Source organism: Indicator indicator, chromosome 18, assembly GCF_027791375.1.
Source record: "Indicator indicator isolate 239-I01 chromosome 18, UM_Iind_1.1, whole genome shotgun sequence".
Classification (NCBI taxonomy): domain Eukaryota; kingdom Metazoa; phylum Chordata; class Aves; order Piciformes; family Indicatoridae; genus Indicator; species Indicator indicator.
Window position 1 is genome coordinate 14463263 of NC_072027.1, and position 26752 is coordinate 14490014.

General features: G+C 44.2%; 1 protein-coding gene across 1 annotated transcript in view; it reads left to right on the plus strand.

Moving 5' to 3' along the window:
- The window catches only part of SLIT3 (slit guidance ligand 3), a 503078-nt gene extending 476565 nt beyond the window's left edge, over positions 1-26513 (plus strand). Inside the window, exons 31-36 of the mRNA XM_054389401.1 lie at positions 1842-2082; positions 3735-3865; positions 20365-20519; positions 22569-22854; positions 25022-25230; positions 26275-26513. Coding sequence (XP_054245376.1) covers positions 1842-2082; positions 3735-3865; positions 20365-20519; positions 22569-22854; positions 25022-25230; positions 26275-26513 — 1261 coding nt within the window. The remainder of the gene's footprint in view (positions 1-1841; positions 2083-3734; positions 3866-20364; positions 20520-22568; positions 22855-25021; positions 25231-26274) is intronic.
- The last annotated feature ends 239 nt before the right edge of the window (positions 26514-26752 follow it).

Consider the following 26752-nt stretch of genomic DNA (forward strand, 5'->3'; position numbering starts at 1 on the left):
GTGATGGTGCAAGACCCTGAGCCCACAGCCCTGGCCATAGGGTTCCCTGTGACGTTCCCTGATGCTGCAGGACCCTGAGCCCACAGCCCTGGCCATAGCATTCCCCACAGCACAGCCTGATGCACACTCTCTCCTCGCCAGCTACCGATTAATTCTTCATCGTTTTACTGTCTACACATTTTCAAGCAGCCACAGAACTTGATGCAGTTTATTTATGTCTTCTCACCAGTACAAAGAGAGTTCCTTGGGTTTGGACAATGGTTGTAGTGAGAAATTTGGGGTGTAGGTGCAGGGGCATACCACATGCAGCCAGCTGGAGCACCTGGCCTGGCCCCTTTGCAATCCACTGATTGCAGAGGCACAGTGGGCGTGCTGAGCAGAGATTTTTCATTTACTTTCTGCAGTGTAGTCTGACACATGGCATCACTGTGAAAGATGACTGCAGCTTTTTTTGCACATTCTCCCTTTTCCCTGCTCCTTCTGTGCTGATGTCAATGTGTTAGTGCAGCTGAATCATTCCAGCCAATGACCTGAGGGGTGTGCAGCCATGTTAAATCCAAAAAGGCAGTCTGGGGACTGAGCCATCACTGCTCCTGGGCCATGGTGGTTCAAGTCTCAGAGGTGAGAGCTTCCACACAGAATCATAAAATCATAGAATGACAGAGGTTGGAAGGGACCTCTGGAGATAATCTACTCCAACACTCCTGCTAACGCAGGTTTGCCAAGAGCAGGTTGCACAGGAACATGTCCAGGCAGGTTTTGAAAGTCTCCAGAGAAGGAGACTCTTTCTGGGCAGCCCATTCTAGTTCTTCATCACGATCAAAGTAAAGAAATTTATCCTTAAGTTCTAGTTTGCATGCATTGCCCCTTGTCATATCACTGGCCACCACCAAGATGAACCCAGTCCCATCCTCATGACCTCCACCCTTTAGATTTTTATAAGCATTGAGAAGATCCCCTCTCAGTCTTCTCTTTCCCAGGATAAAGAGCCCCATGTCTCCTTGTAAGAGAGATGTTCTGGTCCCCTAATCATCATTGTGGCCCTCTGTTGGACTCTGCAGTAGTTCCCTGGATTTTGCTGAGCCTGTCATACAGTTAGGATTGAACCACAGCCCTTTTCTCCAGATCTGAGTACGACTCAAGGTCACAAATTCTCAGATCTTGGAACTTGGTTTTCAGCTACCTCTGTTTCTGGAGACCTTCCTTTCCTTTGTGTTTTTGTGGTCTAGGATGTTGCTAACCACAGTGCAACTAAAGTAATGTTAACGATCCTGATGCTGTTAGAAACAACCAAATTCAGGGAAGCTGCCCAGCAAATGGTACAGTGCAAGTGCATTGCTTCTGAGACTTCTTAGCAGTTGCCCACCTGTTGATGATACACTCTGATAGGCAGTAAACCAAGTCAGGAGGATGTAAAACCCACTAAAAATAGAGGATTTTCCCCTTGCTTGCTACTTACAATAGCAGAGGCAGACTGAAGTCATAGCCTAGAATGGAGAAAGCTTGGGTTTGGGTTTAAATGGCTCCCAGTTTTTGCTGAGAACCACTCTATGGTTTAGTGTGGGATGGAAGCTACTTTGCTGTACCTTCAGAGCTATAGAAGCAGTGCAAAGTGAAGTCCAAATTGCTACCAGTATCAGAACTGGCTGATTCAGACCCAGCCTGGGGATCTCTGCACAGCACCATGCTGTGTAGCTTCCACACATAAAGTAGGCATGTGCTAGCTAATCTGCCTTGCTCTACCACACAGTAGTAGTACAATGTCAGCACCTGGAAATGTTTCATTCCTTCAAAACATGGTGATAATGGAGGCTGCGTTGTGTTTCCTTTACCTTCTGCAGTGGCCTTTTCTGTGAAACTCCTCCACCAATGGTTCTTCTCCAGACAAGCCCATGTGATAACTACGAGTGCCAGAATGGGGCCCAGTGCATCATCGTTCACCATGAGCCTGTCTGCCGTTGCCTTGCAGGCTTTGCTGGGCAGAAGTGTGAAAAGCTCATCACAGTCAACTTTGTTGGAAAGGATTCCTATGTGGAGCTGCCATCAGCCAAAATTCGCCCTCAGGCAAATATCTCCCTCCAGGTATGCCATGCAGAACATCAGTTTCCAGCCCAGTGCTCTTTAGGCAATACTACAGATACACACATATGTATTTTCATCCTGAAGGAACAATGCCTATTGACTAAGATGCTGACAAAGTCAACCTGTGAGCCAGTTTGTCTGCTCTGAAATTATTGAAATGTTCAGGAGCAACTAAATGCCACTGTACCTTTTTGGACACATGCCTCCAGAATCTCACCACTCTCTCATTCCCAGACTGGCAGTGTACCTAGAGATGATTCAGAAAACTTCCTTGTCTTCTTGCTGATTTACAGCATTGTGTTTCATCCTGTAGAAATTAGTACTTAATATTAGGAAACATTAAAAGCTACTACTCTAAATGGCCTTTCCAGATAATATTTGGCTTATTCTTTTACTGTACATATTCAGTAGGTAAAAGTTCATTTGAGGTCTAAGGTTCAGAAGGCAATAGAAAATAGATATCAAAGTTGCCACACCTCTACTGTCATCTTTGTGGTTATGGATCAAAGGTACTTTGGATATTTAGTCCAATATGACATTAAGTGGTTTGGAGGTTATATGCATCCACAGTCTAGTAAGCATTAAACTGATTGTTAGTTTTTTTTTTTTCTTTCCCCTAATATCCCCAAATAAATGAGAGAATTATTTCTAGCTTTATGTTTTCTAAGACAGAGATGTGTGGAGCATGTATATGACATGATACCTCTCTTTCTTAAGCCACTGATGGTTAATCTGGACTATTTCTGTGATAGATTCATAGCATAGCAATGCAGGAAGCATAACGTTTCAAAACATGTAAGAAAAATCATCCCTATATGTTTATTTTATTGCATTTATTTTCTCAGTTTGAAAAGATTGTATTCCACAGTTGGAAATCCTATTCTAGACTTACTTAATGGAGTTTGGTTGTAATTAAAATTCCCAAGACATGGGCAAGAGGACTGAATTTCCAAATAAGCAGTAGATTTTTAAAGGGTGGTTCCTGCAAAGTTTATTCTAATTAAAATATGTCATACTTTATCTTTTCTTTAATAGCTCGAGTATACAGTTCATAAGAAAATGAAGCTGATACATTTATATTTGAACTGTCAGTTTTTCTTCAAAATCTCCTTTAATACCAAAAAAAAATAGGTAAAGTGTTGGTCAGCTTTGAAGGTGAAAATCTGGACATCTGACTTCTTAAGTTTACAAAGAAGTTACCACGACTTGAAACTCATTCATACAAAAAAGTACCTGCCCATGATGCTCTCACTTCTTGTTTCCCAGGCTGAATATTGTTCTTACATCCAGTAATTAATCACTAATGAATTAAAATTAGAATACAACATTGATTATTAAGACCAGGTAGAAGAAATCTTATTCAAAAGTGGTAAAAATAAACAAACAAACAAACAAAAACAAAACAAAAAAAAAAAAACAACACAAAAACACCAACTTTTAAGGGCAAAAGGATAGTGTGTGTATATATATATATATATAAATGCAAACAGATTTTTAAATTTCCTGTTTAGTTTTGGCATGTAACAATTCTAGGGCTGGAGCCTCCACAGCTTCTCTGGGCAACTTGTGTATATAATTTTGATTTTATTTTTATGTAGTTTTGTTTTTCAATCATTCTCAAGCAACCTTGCCTGGTTATTAACATTTCACAGGTAGCAACAGACAAGGACAATGGCATCTTACTATATAAAGGAGACAATGATCCTTTGGCTCTGGAGTTGTACCAAGGGCATGTGAGGCTCATCTATGACACGCTGAATTCTCCACCTACCACAGTCTACAGGTAAATAGCTTTACCAAGACAGTTGATTTCCAAAAAAAAAAAGATGGAGAGGTAGGAATTTTTCTAAGAAATGTGCATGGGATAAGATCTTTTATTATACTTCAAGGTATCTCTTTTATATATGCAATTAGATAAAAAAATTACAAAAAAGCCTATCTTGGCATTTATTGGTAGTACCAGTGACACCCTATCCAACTGTGATTGCAGAAAAACATTATGTTTCTCATCCTAAAGGTTTCATTTCTGCTGAATATTGTCCTTGATATAGTTCCAAATAATCAGTTTCTTTGATGTTGATATTTAGCATTAATTTACTGTACTAAAACAGAGCAGTGACTGTGCAACTTCAGAATTAGACTGTGTCAAATAGGAGGAGAAGGGATGAGTTCCTCTAGAGAGTGAATAATTTTGGAAGAACTCAGTATCTCTACCAGTAGTAACTACACAAACCAAGAAAAAACCACAAATTTCAAAGGTAAGTTGTAGGACAATTTGACCTTCAGACACTTGACTTTTGGGATACCAAACTCACGTTTTTTATTTGTTAGTCACAAGAAAGAAAAGCAGGTGTAAAAGTGAAACCCATGTACAGAGGTGCTTCCCTAGGAAAGAGATATGTGCTGCTCATGTCGCTCACTGCTCCTTTAGCAGCCCTCTCCCTGGGTTAACTGCCTTCTTGTTAATTTTAAGCCTTGTTGCTCCGGTTTGTTCTGTGTAACATGCAGTTGTGATCATTTGGAGCACATTCGTGTTCAGGGCAGTTTCATGGCGTTTTTTGTGGAGAAGAGCTGGGTTTCACAGAATCATAGAATTGTTTCAGTTGGAAAAGATCTCTAAGATTCTTGAGTCCAACTCTCAACCTGACACCACCAGGGCCATCAAACTGTGTCCCCAAAGTGCATGTCTACGTTTCCCAGCAAGTTGAAGGGTGTTACCAAGGATCATTAGCCAGGATCAGCCTCCTGCTTTATCTGGAAAGTTTTCTCAGCACTTGGTAAAACTTCCATCTTCCAGAGAGTCTCCTTTAAGGGTAATAGAGACTTGTTTGAGAAAATAAGAAAATTATTTCTGTATAGAAGCAAATTGGATAATATCAATGCAGGCATGTCACCAGGAAGAGTGATGGCTTGTCCACTGTAGGAATGAAGAAAGTAGTTTGTGATTTTCACCAGCTGGCTAGTTGTGAAAAATTTCACTGTGTGCGGCTGCTAATCCTAATTGATTTCATGTTAGAGCAAAGCTGAAGTTGTTAAACAGTTTTATGGCACTAATTAGAACAAAGGGAAAAGCTCATTATGTGTGGGCAGCACAGAGGGTGACAGATCCATGTGGATGCTTGTTCTCTGTTGTCAAGGGCAGAGTGGTGTGATGATGAGTTGTTGCCACCACCACAACACTTCATGGATCTGCTGCCTTCTGGCAAATTTGCCAGAGATGTCAGGCAGCAGTGTCCTCATTATTCCTGCGTCCTTCATATGGATCAAGGAGGAGGCCTCCATTCAGACTGACACCTCATTACCATAAGATTAATGGCCTGTTCACCACATTTTGTACTGTGTGATCCATTGAGATGGGAAAGAAGCTGCTTAATACAATGCCCTTTCTGAAATGTCACTCTAATCTTTTATTTGTTTAAGGAGTGGAGCAAAATGGGATTAGCATGGGGCTTGATGGGAAAGGATTAGGTTGATTGAGAAAAACTGCAGCTAAAGAATGTCAAAAAGGGCCTCTAAATAGATTAAAAGACTTGTTTTCCTTAAGGGCTGAGGAAGGGAGAGGAAACCTGCTTCTCTCCTTACAGTCATAGGATTTAAGGGTAGAAGGCGTGAGTGGATCTGGTTTGACCTCGCTGTATATCCTGTTTGACTTTGAGTTAAGGCATAAGTTCTGTTTGGCCAAGACATGACTTCCAGCTTGGCACTGAGTTTCAACAGGAAACCAACAAATAATGGAAAATGCCCAATTTCCCTTAGCAGCCTGGACATTGCCATTATTCAGCCATTGGCTATCATTTCTGAGTTGTGTGAGTAATACTTCCTGGATGTTTAAGAGGCTTCCTCCAGAAACAGGAAAGTCCTTTCATGCCTTGTAGTGGCTCCATGAGTTTATCTGCATTTCTAACTGCATTGTCTCCTAACTCGCATTTTTATGAAATGAAGAGCTGATTCAGCCTGCTGCATTTTACCTAAACCTTAAGAATTGAAGGGACTCTTTTCTGCAACTTCTACCATTGCTCATTTTCCATGAAAAATAAGGTTAGTAGAAAAACCTGCAATGTTCAAATTGTAGCCCCAGCATTGGTAAAACAGTTTGTGTTCTCTACTGCCTACTCCCTGCTGTCTTGTTTAGATGCCTCTCTTAACTCTCAGTCTTAGCAAAAGTGGACTGATTGCCTCTAAGAAGCTCTGTTTAAAGACTATTAGATTAATCTTCATGGGCAATATCAGGTGCTGCTATCCTCCAAAGGGGTCCACTTCTTGGAAGAGATGAACAGTGCTTTGGCTCTTTTTTTTCCTCAGAAGAGTCTGCCAAAAAAGGAGAAGGCCTTAAAATACTGTCTGGTGGGAACTATGCCAGCTACAGCTGCAGGAAATCTGCAACTGACCCAGTCCTGTGTTGTAACTGAGATGTTTTGCTGGCTACTTCAGGTACTCCTGTGATGGGATGTTGGAGGTCATTGGCAAGCCAGATTATCTGTAATTCTCCATCAGAGTGTCCATGATAAGATTTATTAATAGTACTTAAGAACAGTAAAATTAGCAAAGTAATGTCCTTTGGGGATGAGATAAAACCTGCTGTCAGACAGGTCGGGAAGCCAGCAGCAAGTGAGGCATACTTGGTGGTAATTTTCAGTAGTATCCAGCAGAAAGGTGCTGGAAGGATGAAGTACCCAATGTCTTACATTGCAAAACTCTCCCCCAGCCCTTAATATAGAGCGAAGCTCAAAGTTTGTACCAGACACATAGGGCATGTGCTCTGAACTTACTGTTGTGGTGTGATCTGATGGTGGCCCCACTTCATAACGCTCTTCTAAAAGACTTGAGGGCATGGATGTGGTATAACAGCAGATTGCAGGCATGCCAGCAAAGAACCACTCATTGTACCTGCTCTCTGACGGCAGGTTGTCTCTGGCTGTTGGCTTGGACCTGTTCCTGTGTCTGAGGTGCTCCTTTGAGGAAGTAGAACTGCCGTACAAAGTTAGACTGGAAAAGCCCAATATTAATTTGCTGTACATTCAGATTTGCTTCACATGTATGCATTCCTACGGTGTGTTTGGATAGAAAGGTTAAAGTTGACATTGGACTTTTCTTTCATTCTAGTCAGATAAAGGTCAACAAATGTCCAATGGAAAAGACTACCTAAAATACATTGTTATTTGTCATCAAGTTAGAAAGCGATACAAGTTCATGCATTGAACTCACCCTTTTAAAAGAAAAGCTGACTGGTGGGTACTGGAGCTCCTCACTTGTGAGCTGCAGAATAATGGTTTCCTGGGCATCACAGTTAACATCTTACAGAAGGTCCATGTCTGAAGTAGGATTCCTATTTGTTCTTTTATTCTGTTTAGTTATTCTATAGATGCAGAAACCTGTTTCCGAGTGCTTTATTGACCTGCTGGTTTCTGCACTGGTGAGAGTTACTCTTCCATGCCATGACAATACTGAGCCAGCAGTGAGTTCTTCAGATAAAGCACATCTTTTACACAGATACTCTGCCTTAATTTAAAGAGGCCAACTGTGGTTGGTGCTACTTTTATTTACCACCATGCTCCACTTGTTAAAAGCTTGAATTAACAAAGAGTGTGTAAATCTGTAGTGTCAGCATTCAGCTATTGATACTGGTATCTGTTTAACTATGTTCTATAGGGAGAGCTTCCTATTTCCAGTCTTTTTTCCTCTATCTGTTCCACGAACCTGAGATAAAAACTTATTTATTTTCCTCATAGATTTTATGCTATCAGGGAGTCATATTGATTTGGATGGTATGTTAATCCTTCCTAATAGAAATAGAAAATAGAAAATTGACACAAACTACTGATGTAATTCCCTGCAGAGTTCCCAGATTGCCATGTTGCATACAGACTGTCATATCTGGTACAGAGCAAGATGCAGACGTCACTGGCATAAAATCATATATTTGCATGCAGGCTTCCTGACAGCAATGAAAAGGGAGGCAGCTAGGAAAACATAAGAATTTATTATATTCGTCTTTCTGCAGAGCCTAGACCCAAATTACATTATAATTCCTTTTAAAAGTATCCTTGCATAATCTGTTTTCAAAATTTGTACATCATTAAAATAATTTCTTATAGATTATATAATTCACTTCTCATGGTCTGGCTGATTCTCACATGGCATAGATGGATGTTCTTGTGGTTAAAGCTAACGGCCCAAAATAAAGGAGCTTAAATTCTTGCTGTATCTGCCTCATATGTGATGACTGTGAGATGACAAATTACATCTGGTTCTTTGTGCACAAAAAGTACAGACATGCATAAACCCCCGAGTGTTTCAGAAATGTGCTGCGAGTCTCCAAAGGATGAGGTTCCTTCTCCCTCCAGGCTGTGGAGCAGCACAGGACTGTTACTCTGTCAGCACCTGTAAACTTTCTGTGCTGTTCCACAGCACTCAGGCTCTGCCCATGGTGGCTGGAGCCCAGGCAGCAGCCCACGTGGCCACCAGCACTTCTTGTCCAATGACAGGCCCCTGGCCATGCCACTCCCGAACATGAATGTTCATCCTCTCCTTAGATTTCATAGCCTCCTCCTCTGGTCTTCTGGTGCTGAATTTGAACAGTTGCTTTGGTCATAGAAGGACTTCCACATCTTCCAGAGTTGCAGGAGATGGGATTTTGTGTAATCATCTCTTTAGCTACAGCTGCTTATCGACAAAAAAGCCTGAGAGGCTTCACCATTAATTCACTGCCTTCCAGGCAGGAATGTGTTGTAGGAGTGAAAGAATTAATTATTCTTAGGATCATTATTAGAGCTTGTCAAACTCAGTTTTTACCAAGAGTGTCTTTGCAGAGCACACTGCATGACTGGCCCTTTTCTTCTTAATACCTTCGTAGTCTGCAGCTTGTGCTGTGCCTGTCCCTGGTGGGATTCCTGTTTGATACTTCTGGATAGTCTCTAAATAGACTGTTTTTCAGAGACTTCTATGAGACATCACTGAGCTCTTAACAATTCTGCATATTTGCAATTCATTTTATTCTCTGTATCACACACTTTTTTTTTTCAGGTACTCCTTAGGGATTTTGCATCAAATGTAATGAAAGAATCCCTGACCTGCACAGTGGAAGTTGTAGAATTTGAATGTACTTACACATCTTGCGTGAGCCAAGGCAAAGGACAGATGAATTATTTTTTGCCTTTATAAAAGACTCTGGTGTATTTAAATGGGACAAAAAAGACAAGTGTGTGAGTTCTTGTCAGACTACAGACATTGCATTTCTCTAGCTTTTCATGGATTTGTGCATAGTAGGACAGTGAAAATGCAAGGCCAAGACCTTAAAATATAATCTAACTTTAATCATTAGGTTCAGAATCAAATATTTGCTTTCATGAAATTCAGAAGCTTTCTTCTGCTGAGATGAAGCTTTAGAAGGGTAAAGTTTTGTCCTTCAGTCTGCCTGAGGAGAAAATCTTTGTAAGCTGAATTAATTTTTCCTTTGTAAGTCTCTTCAGTATCCCTTACAAGAATGACAGTTTCTCATCTCTCCTCTCTCTCCTTGCCATTGCCCAGCTCATTCTCTTCAGTGTAATATCTGGGTACCCAGAAACACTGTGATGCAGACCTACAGCTTTCACAAAGCAAGTTCTGTGTGTGGGAAGTTTGGAATATGTCATCTAACGCCACTTGCCCTATGGTGGTGACAGAAACAGAAGTTGCATTCTCTAAGTGGGGGTGCTAGTGGACGAGAAGCTCAACGTGAGCTGTCAATGTGCACTTGCAGCCCACAAAGCCAGCCAGATCCTGGGCTGCATCAAGAGAAATGTGGCCAGCAGGTCAAGGGAGGTGATTCTCCCCCTCTGCTCAGCTCTGGTGAGACCCCACCTGGAGTACTGCATCCAGTTCTGGAGCCCCTATTACAAGAGGGATATGGACATGCTGGAATGTGTCCAGAGAAGGGCCATGAGGATGAGCAGAGGGCTGGAGCACCTCTCCTATGAGGACGGACTGAAAGAGTTGGGGCTGTTCAGTCTGGAGAAAAGAAGGCTCCGAGGTGACCTTATTGTGGCCTTCCAGTATCTTAAGGGGGCCTACAAGAAAGCTGGGAAGGGACTTTTTAGGATATCAGGTAGTGATAGGACTAGGGGGGATGGAATAAAGCTGGAAGTGGGGAGATTCAGGCTGGACATGAGGAAGAAGTTCTTCCCCATGAGAGTGGTGAGAGCCTGGAATGGGTTGTCCAGGGAGGTGGTTGGGACCCCATCCCTGGAGGTGTTTAAGGCCAGGCTGGATGAGGCTCTGGCCAGCCTGATGTAGTGTGAGGTGTCCCTGCCCATGGCAGGGGGGTTGGAAGTAGATGATCCTTGTGGTCCCTTCCAACCCTGACTGCTTCTGTGATTCTATGATTCTAAGTCCCAGGTCACCTTGTTCAGTGCCCAGTATCTGGGTCTATAGGTCTCAGTTGCTCTCAGATGTCCCCTGTCCACAGAGGTTGGGCTGTGGCAGTCTAAATAGGTTCTGCCAGCGTCCATGGGCTGCTGACTTGCCCAAAGACCCATGGCCAACACAGGCACATACTTGGCTTTATCTTCCCCTCAGGACTCACCACTGAACTTTGGAGAACTCATGCCACAGTCTGTGAAAGCAAAGCTCAGTAGTTGCTCCTCTCCCACAAAAGGCTTCATGCCATTTCAACTCATTATTTGAATTATGACTTGAAGTCAAAGCAGAGATGTTATGTGTATCCTTTTGGTCAGGAGTGTGGCCATCTACACCATCTCTGTCACCTTTATTGATTTGTAAGAAAATCAGAGTACTGCTGCAGACCCAAATCAACTTCAAGCAGGTGGCAGAAGACAGTTTCTTCTCCCAAATCACCTTTAAAGCAGACTCTGCTGGCTTTAATGCACAGACAACATAATGGTCAGTAGTCTGTGTATTTTGTTAAGCGAATGGATTAGATGTTCTCTAAAACAAACACCTATAAGCTGGTCTGTACCCTTTTACTTTAGACACTGCATACCTGTCCTGTTTGGCTCAACTTGTCTCTCCCATCAAAAGCCTTCCAGATGAAGGGGACAGGAAGGAAGCCAGAACAGATGTGCAGGTTCCATCCCCACTGGTTGCTGCATCGGTCAGCAGCCCTTTAGGAAGGGTTATGCAAAACAGAGGAGTGCAGTACACACACGAATTTAACCTTAGTACAACAGCATTATAATGCTGATTTCTTTCAGCACAGAATAATAACAAAAATCTAATGGAGTCAGCAAGATGTCAATATTAATCCCAAGAAGAAATGAGAGTCATAACTAAACAAACTAAACAAAAGCTGTCAGGGGACAGCCAAAATGAATCAATATGTTCAAACACTCTGAGTTCAGCCTCTGTGTCAGTCTAACTTCACATCAGACTGACACCATGCAGCTCCTCCCTCTCTTGACTGCACTGGACCCTTCAGAGGATTACACCTAAAGGTGGAAAGCAAATTCTTCACAATTAGGGCATTTTACTTTGCAGTGGAGAGTGTTAGCCATTCAGTTAATAACATCAGGTCTTTTCAAGAGCATCAGAAAGGAAGATTTTTGCTCATGGAAGCCTGCTGGACTCTAGAATTAACTCAGCACCTTGCAGGTCCTGGCTGGTTTTAATGTTCAGGGTAGTCCTAGGTTTATGTAAAAATAGACAGTAAAGCAAAAAGTTGTTCACTATGGTGATCTGACTGTGACTAAAAATAATGTAACTCTATCATCAAAAGAAAATTGCTGCTGAAAATGCAGAAGCTCACATTAGAAATGAAGGTTTTCGTTAAAGTTCACTGTGTTGAGTTTTAGCCAGTTCGATTCAAACCTTAAAAGTGCCCAGCCAACCCAAAAGACATTGTGACACAAGACCTATTTTTCCACCCCAGCAGGTAACCCGATGTAATCATTAGTCTGTACCATGGCCTTATTGTTTCTTCTAGTGAGAGCATCAGCAAAGCCATGAGTCTGGTCCTGGCAGCTTCTGAGCTCTCATGAATTAATGCTGATTGTAGTCTACCTTCAGCAGTCAGTTTGGTTTCTGTGTGCTGGAAACGGGCTTTTGTGCTGAACTTTGTTTCCAGTGAGTAACTAGGAGACAGGTATGCAAATGTATTTCAGAAGGTATTTGCTTGTTGTACTACAGGTTGTCAGTCCAGTTGTGTATTGCCAAAGTTGGTTAATGCTGTCATCAGTACTCCTTTGAAGTATGCTCAGAATAGGCAATAAGCCTAATCACAGCCAAAATTACTTTATAAACTTTCTGTGCATGAATGACTGGCTCATGGCTTGGGCTGTGAGGTTTTTGCCTTACTACATGTAGCCAGCTAAGACAATGTGTTTATTTCTTTCTGTCTGTAAATTTCTTGTAAACGTGAAGACTAACACAAAGTTTATATGTGTACCATGTGCGATAGATTTGCATCCCGTTTATCCCAGGCTCTGCATTGAGTAGATACAGTCTGTTAGGTGTGCAGGCAGAACTGGCACTGGGATCATCACAGCGGGGCAGCATGGTTCTGTGCACATGTATTTCAGTGCTTCCTCCCCATATGGAAATGTGACCCACAGCACTGCATTTGCCAGCATGCCCCAGTGCTGCTGGAAAAGGTGGCTATGGCAGCTGCCTGGTCTGGATGCTGAATAGCAATGGATTTTGTAGGAGGAGAGCATACAACTGTAGGTATGTTGCCACAGATATTGTGGCAGTTGTGAAAACAATTTCATTTCTTGACCATGCATCATGTTTCTAACTAGACAGAGGGGTTTTTTTCTCTTGGGGCCTAGCTTCCAGTTTCAGGTCAAACCCATCATTCTCTGTCAATTTAATTGGAAGCCCTTATAATTGTGCTTTGTAGTGGCCCTGCTCCCTGCTGCTAAATGGCAGACACCTTCGTGTTTTCTAGAGATGAAAAGGGCATAGATGGTGTAAAGTATTCCCCCTGATGAAATGACTCTGAAGACATTTGATAGATTTCCTCATCAGAACCTGAGATTTGCTATCCAGTTGAATGGCAGGGCTGTTGTAGGTAGTGTTTGACACTGGTGCTAGAATGTAAACCCAAGCACCCTGTTCTGTTTGGAGTCCTGGTGGGGCAGGGAGCTGCGTCCTGGTGTGTGCCGCACCACTGTACACATACAGTGTGGCCTCTTTGCTGGGAAGGACGTGGCAGATGCTGCTGTCACTGGCCCTGCTGTTCTGCCAGGGCCTGCTCTCCTCTGTACTGCTTACAGTGTCATTTTTCTTAAGGATAACTGATTTAATGAGTCGCAGTAGCACTGCAGAATCTCTGTGTGGTTATACACTCTGTCTTTACAGGGTTTGTTATTTTATATGATGCATGTTACAGTAAAGACGTGGGCTGCATGTGTGCTGTGATGTGCCAACCTGTGCCGCTGGAGTCAGGTGGGAAGGCACAAACACTGTGACCTGTCATTCAGGAGAGGCCTCGATCCTGAAGACCTCATTCAAGCTATTTTTAACAAATTCTTGGTCAGCAGAGTGAAGCATTCAGCTCTGCAGAGACATGGTGATACTACAGGAGACCAGTGCACCTTTGACTGCCCAGCAGTGGGGTTGGAGAGAGGTGTCAGACCTCTCGCCCATGTTAGGGACACTGATAAAATTCACTGCAAACAAGGAGTGTTTAGCCTGGCCATGAAGAATCTAGGGAAAGGGGTCAGTCAGGATTGTGTTAATTGCATGTTGCAGGGGTATAAAAAAGGTCCTTGCTTCTCCCTCAGAAGGTCTGTAATACAGTAACTTTCACTGTTGGCAGGGGTGCTGCAGGAGTTGAATTATGGTTGGAAATTAGATATGCATAGCCTGGCCAAACGATCATTAAGGGAGACAGTAATCAGCTGCCAGTGTTTAAGGGCTGTAAACACCAAGAAGAGAAAGATGGTTTATTTGGGTGGTCTACAGAGTTGTAAGTAGGAGAAAAGGAGAAATCAAGCAAATTAAAATAGAGGTATCAAGGAAAAAAATCTTAATGTTGAGTGCTCTCAGCCTAGGAGACCTAACACTCAAGCCATGTAAAACAGGACAGAACATTACAGAGAGTGTATTTTAAGCTGAAAGTGAATTTGAGTGCTTTAATATATCTCTTTCACCTTATTTCCCAACTCTTGTGTTTCATTAGCATTTTTCATACTTTTTTTCTCAACATGTGGTTCTAATTTAGCTTCTGAAGATGATAGTGATGCGTTATTGTAGAGGTAGCACAAGCACTGTTCCAGTTTTGATTTTGCCTTTGTTGCCATGGAGAAGTTTAAATCTATTTTAGACCAAGGATTGATGATAACTAGAACTAAGGGCAGGAGGTAAAACTGTAGCTTGGAAAGGTGTCAAACCATCACCATTGGCACCTGAAGTCAGCCTGGCACAGTGTGAGTTTCATATCTCCCAAACCACTAACATTTCAATGTGGCTCCCTGCAGTTCTCACCGTATGTATCTCAATTTTGGTACCTCTCCTCTGATGCCTGCTCTTCCCACATGTTGTAAGCTCCCTAAGCTCTTTTGGACATGTATTTCTGAATATTCCTTCAAACTCTGAATGTTTTCAAAGATTATCTAAGTTCAGTGTTCCCCATGGCCTTCACTCCCCAGTCACTTACCATTCTTGTGTTTGCATTGTTCTGTGCTTCAAATGAGGTGTGTCTCCATTAAGACAGAGGTCAGGGAAATCTGGAGACTGTAGCTAATGAATTTATGTCCTCATCTGCATAATTGATGGTTATACATTTCCTCAGTGACACAGTTTGCTGTGATACTTGAAGCTATTTTTGTCTTTTACTTCGCTGCCCTGCTGTTCTCTGCTGTCTACACTAAAGGTATATTGCACATCACTGAAAAAAAAAATAACCCAAAGCCCAAATTTTACAAGTTCAAATTGAATGTTTTAATTCTTTAATGCATTTCTGTTCACTGGCATATTTATAGTGATTCAGCTCTAAATCTCTCATGGCTATTAGAGCAAGGAGAGTCAGTGGTTATAACATCTGTGTGTGCTTGGGGCTGTATTACAGGGGAAAGAAAATACGGGAGGGAGAGGAGAAATAGATCAAAAATGAGAAGAGAATTAAGTTTGTTCATCATTCTTTGGAGGTTTATGTTTCATACACATCCCTTTCCTTTCATTCCTGGAGTCTAAGCCCCCAGCAGAGGCTGTGTGCAGTGCCATGTGCAGTGGGTCCACTGGCTCATCTTGCTGGAATTGCTCTGAGATGAGGCCAGAATCCTCTTTTGTGGCCTCCCATCTCTGTAAGGGCAGCTCCGAGATTCCCACCTGGGCACAGGGTGAAGAGAAGGTGCTTCTGGTGAGCTTTGGAAGCTGGGCTCTCCTCACATGCCTGGTATTTCCTTCTCTTTTTCTGTGTAAATCTGATCAGGTGCCATGGCCAGCTCTCACTGAGGGTAACCTCGATGAAAGCAATGTAATGGATTGTGCAAGATATGTCGGCTGGGCTATGAAAAGACAAGTATAATGGAGAGGAGAAAGGTGAGGAGTATTGTGGGTTTGGGAACTGCAAATGTGTCCTCCTTGCTGGGGAGGCAGGGCACTGGGGGACGGCAGCTCACCAGGTACTCCTGGGACAGCCAGCTCTGACTGGGATCTGCTCCCTGCACACTGATCTAGAGGGATCATCCTGCCAGGCTTCAGCCTTTGCCTGTGCATTGAGGGCCTAGCAGTGATCACAGTTGGAAAGGAACCGCAATGGCTTCTCAGCATCAAGTTAGTTGACAAGCCTCAAGTGAAGGTCCTGCAAAGACCATGAATAATCTCGTGAAATGGCTCCTGGGATGGGCTTAGTGCAGCGGCAGAGGCAGTTTCTGGGTCCTGAAGAATCGTTGTGTTACACAAAACGGATCTTTTGATTCGTTTTACTGCTTACTTTTAGCAAGATTTAGTTATTCAATTCCTGAAAATCCTTGCTTACGCTTCAAACACAAGTCCTTTTTCAACAAGAATCTGTTGTGCGCCGTGTTAACGGCCAGAGCTGGTGGCCCAAAGCACTGCAGCTGGGAGCCGGTTGACGATCCATGGCTGCCTGTGCCCTCCGCAGCGCTTGGGCAGATCTGAAGCCGGGACCCGGTCTGGGGGTGCCACCAGGAAAGGTAGTAGGCTCGGCTTCATTCCCCCAGTCGCTGTCCCCTCGCGCTTTGCTCACACACACCGCAGCCGTTTAACACACACACCGTTTCCGTTTAACCGTAAAGCACGAAATCCTTCACCACAGGGACGGTGGCGAGTAACGTCACCTCAGCTGTCCAGGGCCTGACGGGAGAAATGCGGAGCAGGGAGCAGCACAAACTGCACTTGCGGCCGTTACCCTCACTGGGGTGCGTAGGGCAACGCGGTGCCGGCTGCCAGCTGCCGGCTGGAGCTGCGGGAACCCCGGGGGCGGAGGCAGGGGCGGGGCCAGACCTGCCGCACCGGTACCGGGAACCCGGCTCGGTCCGCGGTACTGCAGCGCCTCCTGCTGGCCACCGCCGCGCCTTCCACCCGAGGTGTTACCCGCAGCGGCACGGCGCTCACCCTGCAGCTCGCGGTGTCTTCCGGCACCGGCCCTGCCTCCACCCCACAGCTCGCCCTCGCCACGTCCTGCCAGCGTCAGCCCCGCTAGTTAACGCCGGCAGCCCTGCACCCGGAGCGCCGGTGAGACACGGTAAGCCCTGACTCGGAGGCAGGTGTTCGCACGCTGCAGCAGGAAGAGCTCTGCAAGGTTATCTGATACACAATAAGACTTCAATTAAGATTTTTTAAAAAACTCGAAGGGAGCTAGGTCGGGAAGGGGCCCCTCTAAAAAAGACAAGCACAGCAAGTTTGTGTTGCGCTGTGATGCACTGTTCAGCGTCTGTGGCTTTCTTCCCTTCATCTCCAGCCAAGCCACTGTCTCCAACTGTCTCAGATGATTGTGGAGTCTCCTAAAGGCCCCACTACATAAGCTCTGAGGAGAGTTCATGCAGCATTTCTCTCACCACTGGTTTCACCCCCAATGTTGTTTCCATCTCTCTTTCAAAATCCAAAGGCATCTGAATGTCTTTCTATCAGCAACAGCAGTAAGTGCTTTAACACAATCATCTCCTGGCTGGGGATTTCTGCAATCCTGGCTGTCCACATTCAGCCTCTCTATCAGATGTTTGCATCTTCTCAAAAGACAAATGAGCACTTTGCCTGTTTTGACTTTGTTGCTGGGTGATGGCACTGAATTGCTTTGTCGCTAAGAGTTACTTTGTCAGAGTCCAGGCACAGATTATTTTCATTCAGAGTTAAAAAGTGAGAGTCAGGACTGAGTAATGCTCATCCAATGTACCTACAGACAGAGACCTCTCCTGCAGGGGGACCTGGGTGTGCTGCGAGGTGTGAACACCAAGTGGTGGTGGGTGCTTCTATTGCCAGGACACACAGACTTGTGTTTGCCTGTTAGCCAAGGCATAATCTGAAAAAGCACACACTGTGGAGGAGGAGGTGATTGATGCCTCTGAAATCCTGGCCTGGGGAAGAGCCAGCCCTGCCAGATGTGATAACGTTGTCCTCTGACAAATGGTCGTAGCTTGGCCTTCTTCTGATAAGGATGCAGCTTTGTGTGTTAGTTTCAGATATTAATCCCACCAGGGAAGAGTTCCCTGTCGTACAGCCATCCATCTATCCCACCCCTCCACGCTCAGCTCTCAGAGCCGAGGGGGTTTGGCTGAGCTTCTTCCTTTCGTTGGCATTCTTATAGACTAACAATGACAAACACACATCTCCATTTATCTCACACCTTTCAGCTGGGAGCCTGAGTGCTGTGCCCCCATGGATTGAGCATTGCGACACAACAGTCAGACGTGCCGGGAACACACAGGGATCACCCGGTCGTCGCGTTCCAGTAACACAGCTGTTTCTTGTACTGTGGCAGATACTTAGCGGAATGCAAGAATACCTAAACAGAACGTTTGGGCCAGCTGTTCTCAAACTTCTTGGAGTTGCCAATCCATGAAGTAGTTTGCTAGCTGTGCGGGCCTCAATGCAGTGGACAGGGGTACAGTGATGACAGGCTTGCTTTCCTGAGGCACAGGCACTACATCACCCTGGTTAATAAACCTAGTGTAAGTCCTCAGCCTCTTATCCTGGCCCACACAACTCACTTGCCCTTGCAGTCGCCCTGTAGTTTGTGCCAGACTGTCTACTGGATCAGATGGATCTGGATTTTTTCTGCAATGTTAAGCCTTAATTATTTTACTTTAAAACATTTCAGACAGTACTGTCAGCTCCAGGTTCCTGTGACTTGGCTCCCTGGGGCTCTCTCATCATGCAGAGCATGGGCAGCAACCACAGCCCAGCTGCTTTTCCCCAAAAGTTCAGCCAGCAGAGCTTTCCTGGGAGCTGTTCTAGAGCAAAACTGCCCTATCTCACGGTGCCTACCTCACGCATTAAAACTGCTGTCATCTTACAACCTCTGTAATCTTTATGTAAACTTTTAAAGACAGTTGTGTTCCTGATTCATCCCAAAAACCTGTGGAGACAGCAGCACTGTAGAGGCACATTAGCTGTGCTCTCAGTGGTGCGCTCTTCAACAAGCACATCTTCAGAAATGCCTGCAGTGCTAACTTTCTGCCTGACGTTGCTCATGTGTCGAGTTGTTTCCAAAAACAACTGAATTCTGGTCATTTCTAAGTCATGTATTTGTTTCTGAAGTTGAGGTGCTATTTCCTTACACATCAGTTATGCAGGACTGGGCCTAAAGATGGGCAGCATGTCTTCTACATTGGGAGGTGGACACATCTAAAATGTGATTCATCCTCAGAGGTGAGTCACTTCTGAAGTGTGCTTGCTTCTCTCCACTGATTGTGAAGAAAATCTGGGCACAGAGACATCTACACTGCAGCTTTACAAAACACCTGACCCATGACTTTGTAACTTGCTGAGAGAGGATGCTGAGCTGATGGGCCATCTGAATGAGCAGAAACTCATTCTTACAACTAACCTTTTACATTTTAATGTGGCATTTACCACTTGTGCAGCAATCCCAAATCCAGGTTCTTGGCTAAGCAGTATCTCAGCACGCCTGCAGCCCACGGTTGGTGTTTTCTGTCTTTATCCGCGTGTAACAGAATCACCACCCAGCTAACAAGCCTGCTGGCAGGAATTTGGAAGAGAGTGCTTGCACGCCAAGCTTGAGATGTGCTGGCAATACTCTGCATGTGGGCAGTTTACATAGCCCACAGTCTAATTTTGGCTGTGAGTGCTACTGCTATTAGACCCTCATTATACTCTGGTGTTTGCATGCATATGGAACAGAGGCTGCACCATTTAATTTTGCACTGCAAAAGTCCCATGATGTCTATAACTACCAGCCTAATCTGAAACTCTCTTTGCTCAACATCAGATAATCGCATCCATGCCCTTCCCTGCTTTGAGAAGTGATCAGGTTGTTTTAGAGAATTTCAACATGCAACAGAAAGGCTTTAGAGCTGGAACTGCCCTGAAAATAAAAAACAGTAGTGTGATGCAAGTTGAATTGTGTTACTGCACCTTGTCATTTCTGGGACACTGAAGTGAAGGTGAAGATTTTATGTGGGGCAGGCCAGCAAAGAGCTGTTGTGTTATCTCACTGCAGGCTTCAGGTGTTTGAAAAATCAGTGTTAAAAACACCTGAGCCATAAATATGTCTTGTCCCCCACCCCACAATTCCTGCTGTCTTATTCTCAAGCCTCAGTCTGCCCCAAATGTTTCTCAAAGAGGAGTGGCAATTTGTCGGGTTTTGGGCAGGACGGTATGTATTGAGCAAAGCCAAAAGCTCTTGAATTCCTTCTCTGGCTTTAAGAAACAGCCTGTCCACACGCCTCAGCTTGTAGTTACAGGATACTTCTGATGTGAGGAAATGCTCATTTCAGAGGGCCCTGCTATCTCTTGCCCAAGCTTGCAACAAGATGTCAAGCAGTGTGCCAGAGGGGCAGCAGGCTGTGGCTGACAGCACAGAACAGGCGAGTTAAGTCATTTTCTCACTGAACCAAAGATACCACATAGCTACACCCTTGCTTTTCTGCCCTGGGAAACACACCTACAGGATCTACAGTTGGGATTAGCTGTCTTCTCGAGAGTTATGTATGTGTGGGTACTACCAGCACAGGCATCAGCAGAGTTTAAATTTGTACCTTGGAGGCTGATACTAAGGAAATTTTGAGAACATGGTGACCACAAAGAGGACAGAGTGGGAGCTGTGCCTTGGAAAGCGTTAGCAGGACAACAGGGTGTCACAGGAGCAGAGGCTGTTCATTGTTAATGTCATCTTCTAATTCTCTCTTTTTCTTTTACTTGCAGTGTGGAAACAGTAAATGATGGGCAGTTTCACAGCGTGGAACTGGTGATGCTGAATCAAACTCTAAACCTGGTAGTGGACAAGGGGACTCCCAAGAGTCTAGGGAAACTCCAGAAACAGTCTTCTGCCAACCTCAACACACCCCTCTACATTGGAGGTATAGTGACTTGCTCTGGACTTGGAAATTTTAATATGTCTTCTCAGAAGCAAATCATCTCCATCATATGGAGAGGACTGAGGGTGACAGAGGGGAATAGCAATTTGCTGTTCCCCTCTGCCATAGGTTGCTTCCCTGAATACCCTGGTGCTTCCCTGGAAGCCACACCTCTGCTGTTCTGCTTCATTGCACACTAGCATCCTACCACACAGCCAGCACAAGCTCACGCACCAGACCAGGGAAGTTAACCCCAGCACAACACAACAACAACAGCAGCAGTTTCTGTTAGACAGCTACAGCAAGAACAATCAGTTTGTCTTTTCCGAAGTGTTGGGAACTGGCTGGCACCAAGATGTTGTGGTTGAAGAATAATAAGTATCTCACTGATTCAGTGTCTGGATGCAAGAGACAGAATCAAGGCTGTGCACTGCCCAATCGATTTGTTTACACCAGAAGCACCCCCAGCAATATGTTGGACTGGATGTTGAATCTCTCCCTTTGGGTGACATACAGTTCTTGAAATTTTTGCCAGCTTGTTTTAAATACTAAAGTCAGCAGAACAATAATAGACTCAGAAAGTCTTCAGGCTTTTTTCTAACGAGATTATTGAAGCCAGTAGTGCAAACACTTACCAATTTCTCATAGTGCTGGTCAAGCATTTTGTAAATAATTCCCTTTAATAGCACTTTTGTAAAAGTGCCCTGAGTATTGCCCTTGTAAATCAGAAAAGTGGCTAATCTTGCTTTGTGCAGAGCTGAACTTTTATAATTGGTTCCTATTAAGAATGTCACAGGCTATTAAAGAGCATTATGCATCAAAGAGAATCTGCTGGTGAGGCCATCACAATTTCTCCCTCTAGCACAGCATAAAAGATACCAACCCTACAGCAATTTATATCCAGGGAACTCAGGAAGCAGTCACATGGAAAAGTTTTGATAATGGGTGAGCATTCTGAATCAACGCTAATTCTCAAAAGGTAAAAAAATGCATTCACAGGACAAACCTGAGACCTGAAATGAAGGATGATTTGATAGCAGAAGCCATGGGTTTGGTGGAGACTTTTTATTACCCATTAAAAGTAATCTTGCATCTTTCTAAACCCTCACTGTTCTGCATGGGCCACCTCTCTATGTGTGGCATTGCTATGGACACCAGCTGCCCTTCAGCTGCATATTGGTCAGTTAAAGGGATTGCTTACATTACCCAGAGCAGCTGTGCCTGACCTGCACCAAGCTTTAAGACAGACCCCAGCCTCTATGTGCCCACGGTTTTGTCCATCTCTCCAACTACATCACCTGGTCTAGTAGATTTCCTCTTAACACACAGAGAACGATGCTGAGTTTGTTTTAAGGCTGTCTGTGGCAAAAGAGTTACTTATGGACAGCAAATTCTGAGGCCCTACACAGCTGAAGACAAAAGCACTTGCCTATGCTAATGCAGCTGTATGGCCCAAGTGGGTGTCAGTGGGGAGGGAACAACATCCAAAAGAATCTGCTGGCCATCTGTGTGTGTGAGCTTCTCCAAGCACTTGGACAAGATGGAAGGTATTCACCACAAAGACCTGGCCTGGCTTTCTAAAGTGCTTTCCCCTCTCTCTAGAGTTCTCCTGCACTACTTTCAGTGGGGTGCATTCATACTGCTCCCTGCCTTAATGCTGTGATCTGGTCATGCCTGACTACCTCACTGTATCCCATGGCTGGTAGCTACCTGCTGGCAAGTAAAGACACTCTTAAACCTTCCAGAAGGATAATTGCTATTAACCTAGAGATAGAAAAAGCATTAGCTAAGGGCAAGAACATGTGGCCACTAGCCAAAAAAATGGGTGGGTTATTTTTCTTTCTTTTTGTCCTGTACTTCTTACATAAGCTTGATTTCATTTTTGTTTCTTTCCATTTCAAGAATGAGGACAATGAGCCTGTACTACCTTACAAAGGTCCTATGCAAACTAATTCTTTAAAGGGCCTGCAACAAAAGAAACGTTAGCAACTATAATTTATTTGCTGTCTTTGTACCTGTGAGTAAACCGTCCCTTTTGTTTTCTATCTGAAGGGATCCCGACTTCTACTGGGTTATCTTCACTGCGCCAGGGTGCAGATAAGACACCAAATGGTTTTCATGGATGTATTCATGACGTCCGCATCAATAATGAGCTGCAGGATTTCAAGGATTTACCACAGCAGTCAATAGGAGTCCTTCCTGGCTGCAAGTCCTGTAACATCTGCAAGCATGGTATTTGCCGGTCCCTTGAGAAAACAAGTGTGGTTTGTGAATGTCATCCAGGTTGGACAGGCCCCCTGTGTGACCAGGAAGTTGGAGACCCATGTCTTAACCACAAGTAAGCGCAAACAAATGCTGATGAGAGGGTAAAAGCTTTATGGCTAATGTATATGTCATATTTCATCTTGTAAAACCACATCTGACTATTTTTGGAGGTGCTGGATCCCCACAAAAACTACTGACAGTTGTGAGTCAGCATCCTTGGCAACTCTCAATTTCCACTTCTTGTTCTGATATTGCTCACTCTCAAGAGGGCTTTTTGTCCTGGAGGAGCTAATGTTTAATGTTGCAGGTCATACCTTTGGCTGTAACTCTGCACATTAAAATCAGAACCCTCCTGCTGACAGGGACGGCTTGTCTCTGAGGAGGTGAGCACTTACCCAGAGGAGAGCTACCTGTGAGCAGGAAGTACACATTTGAGAGATACATTCACATTGGACCCAGTATTCAGACTAAACCCATGAAGAACATCATGCCCTCCAGCATGAAGAGTTTCAGATCTCCCAAACAGCTGATTTACACACTATGCTCTGAAGCACCCCTTTCAAAGTGCAATTTTAAAGGCTAGGATGGAGTTGCATGCAAAGGGAGCACAGTTCAAAGCCTCAATAACCACATCTCCATCAGGGGCACTGGATGAATAGCTTGCTTACAGCAGGAGCTCAAGGGAAGAGGCCAGGCAGATCAGTGGTCTGCATAGTTCAGTGGGGTTTCATAAGTAAATGGAAGTACTTTGGTACTTAGACGCTGTTTTGATTGCACAGTCTGTGGAAGGCACTTTTCACAAGCATGTCCTTTAGACGAGTAAATTGACTTGGAGGATAGTTGCTTTCTTAAGGGCAGAAATTTAGCTGGCAGAGGTACCATTTTACACTTGCTTCCAGGTCTAATTCTGGAAAGTGCTGAACCCTGAAAGGTGTTGAGAAGCAACTAACAGTTTACCGACCAAAGGTACGAAGACACAAGTGAAGAAACATTTCAAGACCCAAATGTTTCATTGAATTTCCAGCATCAGCATGAAGCTGTCATGGTTGTAGAGAGATAAATAGGAGAGTTCAAGATGTTTCCATGCTGAGGGATTGTTTCTATCATAATTCAAGAAGGGTGATGCAGTCCTTAACATAACCCCCTTGCTAAGGAAAGTAAGCTGTGTGTATTTTACTGCTTGCATACTGTTCCACCTTTCACTAAATCACTTCAGCCTTTTGGAGTTGTCTCCTCAAAGCTAAGCCCTTTGTGTCCAGCAGAGTTTGATGCCCTGCTGGCAGGTGTCTGCTCCAGCAGTCACAGATTCATGTCTGTGAGGCAATGCAACTGTAAAAAACAGGCAGTTGATGGTAACAGGATTTACTATCCAAGCACACCCTGTGTTAGTAGGGCAGAAAATACTGCTTTATATAGACTACGACTTCCTTTATTACAGCATTTTGCGTGTTTTGGCCTGGCTCAAACTGCTTTTATTATTTGCACTTTTTAGTCCAAAGTTTACAAGGACTCAAACAGAGAACAATTTTGAGGTATCAGAAAGAAAACAAATAAGAGAATGACATGGGGTAATGTTAAGTAGGACCAGGACCTGATATTGCAAAGCCCTGAGTAGTTTGTCCTTGGCTGGACAGTGTTGCTTTCTCCCCTGTCCTCAGTCCATTTCAAGTCTGTCCCTGTCCCAACACTGGGGATGGTGTCAGATCAAAAGCTAAGGATCAGCGCCCCTCCCTGTGCAATTCCTCAGAAATAGCAAAGCTCACTGCAAACCACATGAGCCAGGGAACCCTTTGACTACAACTGCCTGTCAGTACATCTGTGCATAGCTTTTCCACAAGAACCTCCACGTATCACATTGGTTTTCATCACCTGGTATTATTTGTAGAGTAAGGTTGCTAAGGAAGCCTGGCTGTGCATCTTGATTGTTTGCACTTAGTTCCACATGCTGCTGCTGTAAATGTGAGCTGTCTTGTGTGGACACCAAGCATTGATCCTTGCTCTCAGAGGAGCCTGATGTTTTTCAAAGCAATCCGTTAGGATCACAAATTCTAAATGTATTCTGTAAACGCTGTCCAATATTCACTGAAAATTCACAGTTTCTGCAGTGTTTGACAGAGAACTGCTGGTTTTGGATTAGTATCCTGGAATTAAGTGGGCAGAAATGCCAAAACCAAATGTCCCTGGGAAAAGGAACTTTCACATCTTACACAAGGCAGCTCTAAATGCTTCTCTTTCTCCAGGTGTCTGCATGGCAAGTGCATGGCAGCCAATCTTGCTTACACCTGTAAGTGCATGGAAGGCTACACAGGCATATACTGTGACAAGAAGAACAACTCCTCAAATCTCTGCAGGATTCTGAAGTGCAACCATGGGCAGTGCAAGATTTCTGAGCATGGGGAGCCCTACTGCGAGTGCGACCCCAGCTATGGTGGAGAACACTGTGACAGAGGTATGCTTCAGCCACAGGGCCCACTGCACCAGGCTGCTGCAGATCTGCTGTGCACCTTTCTTTTTACCTCTCTTCCACATGACTCACATTTGGGGGTAAATGGCAAACAGGAGAAGATAAGGCTGAGTCAGGCTCTGTGGGACAATACAGGGAGAAAGGAACCACGTAACAGCTATCTAGCGGCTATCCAACACACAGAAAGGGGAACATCTGTAGCAATGAGCTTTATTCTCAGTCTCCTGAATCCTCAAGTTTTGCTGCTCTCAGGATTCAGATGGGATGTTTAAATGAAAGGTACTTGTGAGGCTTACCCTCAGTGAGCAGTGGTCAGTTAATGGCAGTGCTGGGAAAGGAGGTCTTACTCTGCATATCAGGGGCTTCTGCAGATGACATGAGTAGGAACTGGAAGGCAGGAGGTACTGCTCATCTGAAGTGGCAGTGAATATCCTCAGCTTGCTCCCTCTGATGTAGCTGACCAGGTTTCCTGAGGAATCCCACAAATCGTGCTGGGGTTTTCCTGCTAGGGTACAGGCCCAACTCTTCCGCCCTGACCTGAAAAGACTCACTAGAAACTCAGTGAGTTGTAACTTCATCCATTCTGCCTAGTTACATTCCTGTACAGAAGGAAAGACCTGGCTTGTTTTAGTTTCATTTAGGTTGTGCCTTTCCTGTGGAGGAACCACAGACTTTCCAAACTCTATACAGCTACATCAAAACTATCTGGCTGCTGTAAAGTGACTACAGAACAGCACAGATCTTTTCAGGAATCCCATCTTGCTAATGTCATGCAGAGCAGGCTGACCTTTGATCCTGAGAAGCAGACATAGTAAAACTAATTCCTATTTTGCAGGAGTGCTGCAGGATTCAACATTCAGCATCCATTAGAGCACTTTCAGAACTGCTGATCAAAGCCAGCAGGCCTGCCTGGCCTCTGCCTTGTGCTGGAGATAGACACTTGTGTAACATGAGCTCTGTTTTGATGGCAGGTACAAAGCAGTAAAAGATTATTTATTTGTTTCCTTCTCATCTCCATTGTCTTATCAGAGAATCTCTGCCAAGGAGAGATAATCCGAGAAGTAGTCCGTAAGCAGCAGGGCTACACCTCGTGTGCCACTGCCTCCAAAGTGCCCCGCCTGGAATGCCGCGGCAGCTGCAGCAATGGGCAGTGCTGCGTCCCTCTGCGGAGCAAGAGGCGGAAATACCTCTTCCAGTGTGTGGATGGCTCCACTTTCACGGAGGAACTGGAGAGACATGTGGAATGTGGCTGCTCAAAATGCTTATAAGCCATTCTCCAGTCTCTTGCCACTTTAATCAACTCAGAAGCGCTATCAAAATGGGACCTATTTACTTTCAGAGTGAAGAAGAAAAGAATTATTAACTATATTGTAAAATAAACAAAAAAATAGAACTTATTTTTATTATGGAAAGTGACTATTTTCATCTTTTATTATATAAAGTATTGCACCACTTTGGGTATATGTATCATATAGTGAATTATTTTTACCATGAAACTTTTTTAACA